This window comes from Onychomys torridus, chromosome 1, assembly GCF_903995425.1.
Source record: "Onychomys torridus chromosome 1, mOncTor1.1, whole genome shotgun sequence".
In the NCBI taxonomy this organism is placed as follows: domain Eukaryota; kingdom Metazoa; phylum Chordata; class Mammalia; order Rodentia; family Cricetidae; genus Onychomys; species Onychomys torridus.
In genome coordinates this window covers 162,007,094-162,016,959 of record NC_050443.1, presented here as the reverse complement: position 1 = coordinate 162,016,959, position 9,866 = coordinate 162,007,094, and the positions used below count along the sequence as shown (strand labels likewise).

At 49.9% G+C, this 9,866-nt stretch overlaps 1 protein-coding gene across 2 annotated transcripts in view; it reads right to left on the bottom strand.

Annotated features, from left to right (window-relative positions):
- Positions 1-3,664: 3,664 nt before the first annotated feature.
- Cnnm1 (cyclin and CBS domain divalent metal cation transport mediator 1) overlaps positions 3,665-9,866 on the bottom strand; it is a 53,783-nt gene continuing 47,581 nt past the window's right edge. For both annotated transcript variants that reach the window (XM_036169759.1, XM_036169768.1), the window contains 4 exons: positions 8,037-8,220; positions 7,737-7,886; positions 5,612-5,713; positions 3,665-4,461 (listed from right to left, as the gene is read on the bottom strand). In XM_036169759.1, the coding sequence (XP_036025652.1) occupies positions 4,382-4,461; positions 5,612-5,713; positions 7,737-7,886; positions 8,037-8,220 (516 nt within the window). In that variant the 3' untranslated portion in view covers positions 3,665-4,381. The remainder of the gene's footprint in view (positions 4,462-5,611; positions 5,714-7,736; positions 7,887-8,036; positions 8,221-9,866) is intronic.

Sequence of the window (9,866 nt, the reverse complement as noted above, 5' to 3'; positions counted from 1 at the left end):
TGGGTCCATGTCGCTTTTATAGGTTTATCATTCAGAGGACAGCCATTTTCTTAAGAAACTGGGATGCTGTCATTTAGAGTAATTCTAGAATACCAGCCCTTCCCGTAACAGCTGGAGCACCTCCTAGCATATTAGAAAAAAAATACAGATGCTTAAACACGTCACAATTTCCAGAGTCCAGGGACTCTGCAAACGGTGGTTGTGGAAAATTGGTAAGGGCTTTAAACAACAGAGTTACCACTTGGGAGTTTCAAAATATTTCAAAGTGGCTTTTCAGGATTTCCTGGGACTCCCGTGAGGTATAAAATCCTATCGTTTTCAAGATGATTGGCTCCTGGAAGTCACCAGGTCCAGTCCCGATTCTCTAGTGAACAGTCTGCTTGTCCCTGACTCACCCTCCTCTCATCTGGGTGTGGTGAGGGAGTTTTTCCAAGCTTAGCAAGGCTCTCTAATCTGTTAGTAGGGCTTTGAGTTAAAAAAGCTCTTTTACCTTGAGCAAGAATCTGGTCCACTTGTGTTCCCCCGTTCCTTTCTGGCAGTGGATCTACTGGTACTGAAACGGATGGCCTCCTACCTCTTGAAAGCAGCAGTGGTAATTCCTGGTCTGGCTTTCCCGTGCAAACCTCTCTGCCTCCCTCCTTCATCACCGCCCAGGTCGGCTGGCATTGACCCTGTAGGTGTGCCTGGGCTGGTGTGCGTGGGTGAAGCACAGGCTAGATGTTAGCTTGCCATTTTTTTTTTTTTTCTGTTTGCACCTTTTGTTAACATTTGTTCTCCCAGATTTAAGATTCTGTCATGAGTAAGGGGAGGCAGTCACCCCAGAATGAGTTTTCTGTCATTCTCTCTAGGTGTGGCTTAAGCCATCAGGCGACAGTACCTTCATTGGGGTCAGGCTTGCTTGTCAAGAGCAAAAGTGTCTTGATTTGGCAGGATAGATGGCTCAGTGGGTTAAGATTGCTTGTGGCTCTTACAGAGGACTAGGATTTGGTTCCCACACCCATGCGTGGTGCCTCACAACTGCCTGTGATTCCGGTTCAAGGACAACCTCTTCTGGCTTCCAGTGGTACCTACATATGCTAAGGTATGCACATAAATAAATCTTTAAAAATACAATCTTAATCACTTGATCCAAAATGTAGTTCTACTCAGGAAACTTTTACTACGGTGTAGTTAATTCTTCTTGTTAGGGAAAAGTAATTTTTATCTAGGAGAAGTGCTAAAACCATTAAAAATAAGGGACAGCTTCAGTGGCTGTTCCAATGTGCTAAAGATGCTTTTTGAATTAAAAAAAAGTCAAGTGAGAATTTGGTGTTAGTTGTGTGTTTATAAATCCTTTGGTTAGTGTGTCCTATACTGTGTCTAGGGCTCTGGATGTTTGGGGAGAGCTGTAGGACCTCTCAGACATGGTGTATGGTGGACTTCAGAGGTGGGATTAGTGTCAGAGTCTGTCTATTCACAAACAGGACACTCAGACTTGCCAGTTCCTGGCAGAGGAACTGTAAGCAAGTTATCCAACTTCTCAGGCAACATCAGCACCTTTTCGGGGCAGTTTTGAGAAATGATCTAATGGGTCCTTATTACAATACTTGGTAGTAAAGCCCAGAGCAAAACAATTGTAGCTGTGTTAGGAAACAGCCTCTACTGAGTCTCTTAAATTGTTCTGATGTAGCCCACTAATGGTGTGTCACACAGCTTGCCAGCGGCCTGGCCGGTCCACCATCCAGAGCCGGCTCCCAGCGCTCCGTGTCCTCTGGCCCACTCCCCTGGTCTTTCCTCTCACCTCTGCTTAGGAACCACTGGCAGTATGCCTTCTTTGAGAGAGTCTGCAGGAGCCTGCCGCAGCGCAGTCTGGGGCGTGTCTGGGTCTGGCCCCCAGGATCCTACACTTTTCTCATGGTCACATGGACTCAGCAGGCGGCGTCCCTTCTCATTATCCTTAATACCCGCTTGTCTCCATTTACACCCAGGTTCCTGTTTCACTTCCCACTGCTGCCCTTCATTCTTATAAAATCGGACCCATCTGGCCTCCCAAAGTGAAGTACCTGAACTTTCCTGTAACCTTACCTCAGCCCCACACCTGCCTCAGGAGTGCTCTTCCAGGCGAGATGTTTACACCTGTGCAATGTCCAATACACATCGCACATGACACCACTTTAGAACTCCGAAATTCCACGGGCAATTAAAGTGTCCATAATAGTCCAGGAAACACATTTTCATTTTATTTAAAAATTATTTACATTTTATTGAGCCTTCATAAATGCTTTATTTTAAAATCTTTTTTTTTTTAAATTTATTTTAACCTGAAGAAAATGTGGGGGTCTGGGAGATAAGGAAAGGAGTGGGGACAGGCTCCTTAGAGGTTCTGCAGGGGGGAGGGGATAATGCAACAGCAGTGGCCTGGGCCTGTGGCCTAAGGGATAATGAGAGGGAGCGGTTTGTCCAGCGGCTCCCTTGCGAATTCTCCTTCAGAACTCATCACTCACTGGCCTAGGTCCGAGACCCCCAGCACTGAGGGCTGCCACTATCTATCCTGACCAGGCAGGAGCAGGCAGGGAGCGGTGGCTATGGAGCTAGCTAGAACGCATGCATGGCTGCACCTCAGGCCAGCCAGGCTAAGCAAGGGGCTTGTGAGGCCAGTGACACACACACGAGGCATCCTGGCTCCAGTCTTCCCTCCCGTCGGCCGGGGTCCTCTCGGCAATACCGACTGTGGTTTGGTAGACAATGGGCAAAAGTTATGTGGGATGTAGACTATACCATACTGTGTGGTGTGCCAAGGATTTCTGAGGACCCTGTCTTGGTGGGTGCCAACCTTCACAAGAATGCCTGACCACTTGTAATTAAACACCATTCTCAAAGTGTCCAATATTCACTCTGCATTGCAGAAACACTGGGCTGAAAGTTCCACTATTTAAAACTATTAAAAGCCTTTGTGAGTCTGGGAACTTTGAGAATATTAAGAAAGCTTCAAGTCTCTGGAAAGCACACAAAAACGCTAAGTTCCGACAGTTGTAAGGGCTTCATAGACCCTCTGAAGTCAAACTACGGACTCCCCTGGAGTAGCAGCCCCAGGTTAACAACAACCCCTGAGTTAAGTTAAGTTCCTGTGGGCAAGCATTTTCCTTTGAGACACAGATAACATAGAGGAATTATCAGCTGTCCATCTGCCTGTGACTGAGTGGGGGAGGGGAAAGGTGGCTTGGGAATGGCTTGGAGATGCAGCAGGCAGGACTGCATCTCTGGCTACTGACTGGAGGTGTGCAATGGTTGGGAAATAAATCAGAAACTCAAATTCAAACTCAAACTCGACTTACATTTTCCCTTAGGCTGGCCACGGTTCCCAATACCTACAATTAGTCTTAGGAGTAGATAGGCATGCTCATTCTGCCATCTTGTGGTTGTGGTTGGAGTTGCATCTGCCTTAACATCCAGGATTAAAACCCCCTGGATCTAGTAAATTTTTGGAATACTTAGCTAGACCAGCAAGGGATATAGTAAGAGGCTGACAGTGGGGGTATGTGAAAAAGAAAAGTGAGCATTCAACATTCCTGTGTCAAGCACACTGAAGTCCCGTGACAGCACGGATCATCCTTCCTGGCTGAACTGGGCACTCTTTGGTTTGTCATGGCTAAACTCACTCTAACCATAGTTTTTTTCATGTACGTTTTTTTTTTTTTTTTCCTGCTTTGATTTTCACTTAAAACCTGAAGTTCCTCGTCTGGCTCACAACTTGGTCTCTGTGCTCCCTGATCCTCCCCTTGTGAAGCAGGCTTATTGAGAGATTAATTACTGGAAGCCCAAACTCACACGACCTGGGGAGATACAGTGACCCAAGGCTTCCTCTCTGGCCCTTCCACAGGCTTCAGAGAGAATCCAGGCACTGACAGTGAGTCCCACACTCTGAAGTTCTGGTAGAAGAATCCTTGTCCATCCCTGGAACTGGTGTTCTTCCTGCTCCTCTAGACTCTAACACACCTCTCTGCCTACACCACCCCCTGAGTTACTGCTAAGTATGAACTATGGTAGAAAGGGTTATTTTGTTCTGGAAGAAAGCATGGTGGGTTCCAGGACATGGGTCTCCTGTGGCTCCGGGACACCAAAGGACAGCGAATATCACTGGGAGCCTCAGAGTAGCATTGTCAGCCTGGAGCCATCTCCCTGCCAGTCCAGGACTATGCTATGGACAAGGCCACGTCTAGCATCTTCCATTACGGGCATCGCCTTCTGTGTCACACTGGAGACAAACTGACTGAGGGGGTGGAGGGTGGAGGGCGGAGTGTTCTGTCAGCGGAGGGAGGCCCTGGGGGAAGCAAGTGATGGGAGGGTGGCTCTTCCCCCAAAGCCTTGGACTCTCACACCCAGCCAATGAGGTCTTCCCCCATCATGTGATCAGAGGTGTTAAATTGGAGTTTTCCTCCGAGGCTCTCTCTCCATCTGCTGACTTCTTCCTTTTCCGACCACCTGAAAAACGGGTTGTCAGCATCAATCCAGAGCTAGGGAGGACAGCCTCAGCAGGCTGAGGGCTCCTCCACACAGAGGAGGAAGAAGAGACACACCCCCACTTTGGAATGCATGCAATGGAATCTGCATTGCACCACGGTGCTGATGTCATCAGCACATCTGCACCCTGAAGCAGTTTCCCCAAACAGGAACCTCTTTGAAAAAAATCCCCCATTTCCAAGCACTAGTCTACAGTAGAGAGTTCATGGAAGGGACTAAGGTAGGCCCTGAAAAGCTTTCTCTCCCTTCCCTGGACGGCCCCAGCTCAAGGGACTTCCGGACTCCCCAAAGAGTACTACTCTCCCAGTTTTTGATGTCCCATGGGCTGGAGTTGGTGGGTAGAGCTGGGAGCCATTCCAAGGGCTCCATTTCAGAACATCTGCCCACTCTGGGCCAGTGATGGTGGCTGCATAAATGTCCTCAAAGGTGGAAGAGACACTTTCAACAGCTCTTTTTCAGGAAGGAACATTTTCATCTTGCTCTCTCTGCCATTGACTGATGTCTAAGGAGAATACTGTTCTCTTTTCTCTCTTTTAAAGAACAGTGTGTGTGTGTGTGTGTGTGTGTGTGTGTGTGGTTTCTGGGGTGCCGTGGTATACATGTGGAGGTCAGGTGACTACTTGTGAGTCAGTTCTCTCCTCTCATCATGTGGGTCGTGGGATTCAAACTCAGGTCTTCAGGCTCACAGCGAGCACCTTTACCCACTGACCCATCTCCCTGCCCTGTTTCCCTTCCCGTGGTGTCTCCTGGACAGAGTTTTCTTCAGAGGACTATATAGTGACTATTATGGGTTTTGTGGGTTCTAAGGTCTCAGTCACAATTATTTAATCCTGCCATTGTGGTCTCTCAAAACAATGGGTCCAGTGATCCAAAGATCTCGACCTAAGGTCAGAATTTGACCTCAGGGCACGTCTGCTGCCTCTTATCACCAGATCACCAAGGGAAGGGGACAGATTCGAACAGTATCACAGGTGTGGCACTAGCTCAGGCCTTGTTGTGGCTTTTCAGAGGTGTGTCTCACAGGGCTTGCAAGCCTTCCCCTGGAGAAGGGTCCTAACCTGCTGTTCCTGGTGCTTGGGAGGAGCTTTGGTCGGGGAGAGAAGATACTCACTCAAGGTTCTCAGCAGCTTCTTGCCCATGGTTTCCTCAGAGTCGCTGCTGCAGGGGCTGGCCTCTGGCTCCAGGTGGATGTTATAGCATTCAGTCTCGGAAGCTGAAAGGAAAGTCAACTCAGGTCTCCAACCTAAGTGTCAGGGCCAGGCATGGGGGGCGGGGCGGGGATTCCTAGTGAAGCCTCTCTGTGAGTGACAGGGTGGAAGGGTAGGACCTCTCAGTGTCTCCGTGAGTGACAATACTAACAGTGTTGTGCGTGTGCATGTGCGTGTGCATGTGCGTGTGTGTGTGTGTGCGTTTGTCTGTGTGTGTCCTGCAGGGTGGTGTCTATTAGTTAGCAAATGGCATTTTTACTGTCATGAAAGAACAGAGAGACAATAGGCTCTGTAATCCAGCAGTCAGATGATTCAGAAATAATTCTCTCTCCTCTAATGCCATCTGGCAAGAGAGAGGGAGAACATACTGTGTGCTCCGCCTAGTGTCTGTGGCAGACAAAAGGGACACCTGAGGCCACTGGATGTCACTTTCTTTTACCTGTAAAACCAAAGGCTCAGCAACAACTGGGCCCATGCTTCTGGCCTCCTAGAATCTCAGAGCCCAGAAAGGGTCCCAGCTGGGAGGCAGGGTGCTACGTTGGAAACAGACCTGCACCCAAAGCCCTGACGTGGAGTCCACTTCTAACATGGTCACTGGGCGTGGGAACTGCTTCCCCTCTCTCAACCTCGTGGGTCCTCGTGTATCACACTCAGAGGTGGGCTAGATGTTCCCCAAAGTCCATCCATCTCCATTACCTCTCCTTTGCATGCTAACTACATGCATCTCCTAACTACATGCTTTAGCAGAGCTCTGAAATTTGGTGTATGGGGGAGAAAAAGATCTCGATTTCTAGTTCAAATCCTGGACCGGTGTCTGTTGGCACCATCTTTCTGGGTTTGGTACATGTCGTCTCACTGACCTCACAAATCCAGGAGCCTCTGGAGATCTTTGTGTACTTGGTGTGGAGTGGGGCAGCTCTGAAGCACTGGGACTAATGGCCTGGTGGGTAGGTGTGTGAAGTGCCCAAAGCTTGAGGCTGTCTACCTTAGTGAAGAAAACTGGATCTCATTGCTGCTGGGACACAGGGAGCTTTGAGCTCCACTGTCCAGGCAGAGGTGAACTGGGTCTCAAATGAAGGGGTCTGAGAACACAGGGAAAGGTCCAGAGACCTTGGCCTGCTCTGTGGCCCAGGAGAAGTGAAGAGCCCTACCAGTGAGGATGGTGGCTGATGTCAGTTTCCTTCCTTCCTTCCTTCCTTCCTTCCTTCCTTCCTTCCTTCCTTCCTTCCTTCCTCCCTCCCTCCCTCCCCCCTCCCTCCCTCCTTCCTCCCTCCCTCCCTCCCTCCCTCCCGTTTTTTGGTTTTTCCAGGTTTCTCTGTGTAGCCCTGGCTGTCCTGGAACTCGCCCTGTAGACCAGCTGTCACAAAGCTGTATCTTGATGTCAGAGTACAGCATGCTGTACTTATCTACAGGGTAGCTGTAATATTTATAGTGTGATACCAGGCACCAGTGTGCCCTGTATATACATTCTTTCACTTAGACTTGAAACTGCTTTATGATATAACTACTGCTGTTTGTATTTATTAATTTACTCTGGAAATTTACCTATTCGGATAAGGAAACTGAACCTTAGATTGAGTAATTTGCTTAAAATTGTACAGTTCCTAAAAATCCAGTGTGGTGGCGCATGCTTGTAATCGCAACACTTGGGAGGCAGAGGCAGGAGGCTCAGAAGTTCAAGGCCATCCTCTGCTACAAAGTGGGTCTGAGGCCAGCCTGGGTTATATGAGATCTTGTGTTTAAAAAAAAAAAAAAAAAATTCTGAATTGAGAGGCTAAGGTCTGAATCCAGGCAGAAGACAGCCCCTACCATTGCTCAGGTTGCCCTGGAAAGATGAACTGGATGGGCCCGGCACATGGCAGGAGCTTGGTAAATGCTGACAGTACCCCCTCGCCCCATCCCCCCTTCTCCCCTCTCTGTCTGTGATGCAGGAGCTGGGGTCCCAGGGTTCCCCCAAGCCAGCTTGCTCTGAATCATGCTTGCGTCCCAGAGTGGTGCCCTCCTTGCTCCTCTGGACCCAGCTCTGACCTGCTGTTGTGGGAACAGCTGCAGGGGACAGTGAGGGCTGGTGTGTCTTATGCTCCTCATAGCTGGCCATGTCTTCCTGGGGGCAGGCCATCTCCTCCATCCTCAGGTATACGACCTCGCCGGGGCTTCTCAGACCATCTGAGCGGCTGCCTAGGGAGGACAGTGAGTACATTACCTCTGTGCCTTGGAGGAGCCCCATGGCTCTGGGAGGCACAAGATGGCTGCTGGGCAGAAGTGGAGAATGAAGGGAGGGCTGTTCATACCACACAGCAGCCCAACCGATCTGCCAGACTGACTCACACGGCAAGCTGGGCCTGTTGCTCAGGAGTGTGAGGACTGGGTCGTCCTTTGGAGTCTGGGGTGTGCCCCGGGTCGTGGGGGCCTTGGTGGAGTCCCCATCAGTGAAGGCTTCCATGTCTGGGGACTGGGGCGAGCTGTCCATGTGGCAGGCCGTGAGCGCATTCTGGTACTGCTGTCGTGTGATCTGGAAGGAAGTAGACGGAGGCTCAGAAGAGCTCTGTAGTCACTCTGTCCATAAGCAGCTCCATTGGGGTGCTTGCAATGCCTGCTCTGAGGCCTGACGTCATGAAGTGCTGCATTAAGCCCAGCAGGGGAAGGACAAGGGAGGACCCACTGCTCATTCTCACTGGCTTTAGACTTCACAGTGCACTTGGAAGAACCTGCCTGGACCTCTTCTGGGTTGCCATAGCAACTAGCTGAGCCTTGCACTTCATATAGAAAAGAGGGTTTTTTTGGCTCAAGAGCCCAGTGGTTGAGAGTATAACCAGCGTGGAGTTGGTGCTTGGTGAGAGGCTCCCTGGCTGCATCACAAGCTAGAGAAGCCTAAGGAGAAACGGCTGAGGGCAGCAAGGGTCTAGGCGCATAGGCTTAACCTTGTCAGACCACAACCTGACTTCCTGAAAACCAACCCAGTCCTGGGAAAAGGAGACTAATCCCCTGCAATGGTGCTCCCCCAAACCCACTCACTGTCCTCTAGGCGCCACCTTTGGAAGACCCACCTCCTGATACTGCTTCACTGGGGACTTTGTTAGCCTTTGGGGACAACACTCAAACCATATCTAAACCAGGGGAACGGAACTGCTGTAAAATGCTCCTTCATCCTTTACTCCGTTTTCATGCTCGGGAAGTTTCCACCCCTGTCGCACCTGTACTGAGTGAGCTACGCTTCAGACACTTCAGGACTACTTCTTGATAACAACTCTCAGGGAGGGACCCCGTGAGATACCAAGGTCCCTGTCATTGGAAGCATTCACCATGTTAAACCCCCACTTGTTGTCCTGGCTAGTGTTATGTCAACTTAACACAAGCTGGAGTCCCTGGAGAGGAGGGAGCCTCAGCTGAGGAAATGCCTCCATAAGGTTGTGCTGTAGGCAAGTCTTTAGGACATTTTCTTTTTTTTTTCTTCTTCTTTTATTTATTTATTTATTTTTTTTGTTTTTTCGAGACAGGGTTTCTCTGTAGCTTTGGAGCCTGTCCTGGAACTCACTCTGTAGACCTGGTTGGCTTCAAACTCACAGAGATCCACCTGCCTCTGCCTCCTGAGTGCTGGGATTACAGGTGTGCGCCACCACCGCCCGGCAGGACATTTTCTTAGTGGTTGGTGGGAGAGGGCCACCCCTGGGCTGGTGGTCTTGGGTTCTGTAAGAAAGCAGGCTGAGCAAGCCAAGAGGAACAGGCTAGTAAGCAGCACTCCTTCATGGCCTCTGTACCAGCTTCTGCTTCCAGGTTCCTGCCCTGTTTGAGTTCCTGTCCTGACTTGCTTTGATGATGTGGAAGTGTAAGCCAAATCTTTGGTCATGGTGTTTCATCACAGCAATAGAAACTCCAACTAAGATGCCTGCTATAAAGAAGATTCAGACAGCCACAGCCAGGACTGGACATTAGGAGAGGCAGTGGTGTGTGTGTGTGTGTGTGTGTGTGTGTGTGTGTGCGCGTGCGCACGCACGTGTGTATGTGTGCGTGTGTGTGCGTGCGTGTGTGTGCACGCACATGTGTATGTGTGCGTGTGCATGTGCGTGTGTGTGTGTGTGCGTGTGTACGTGTGTGTGTGGTGTGTGTGTATGCACGTGTGTATGTGTGCGTGTGTGCGTGCGTGTGTGCACGCACGTG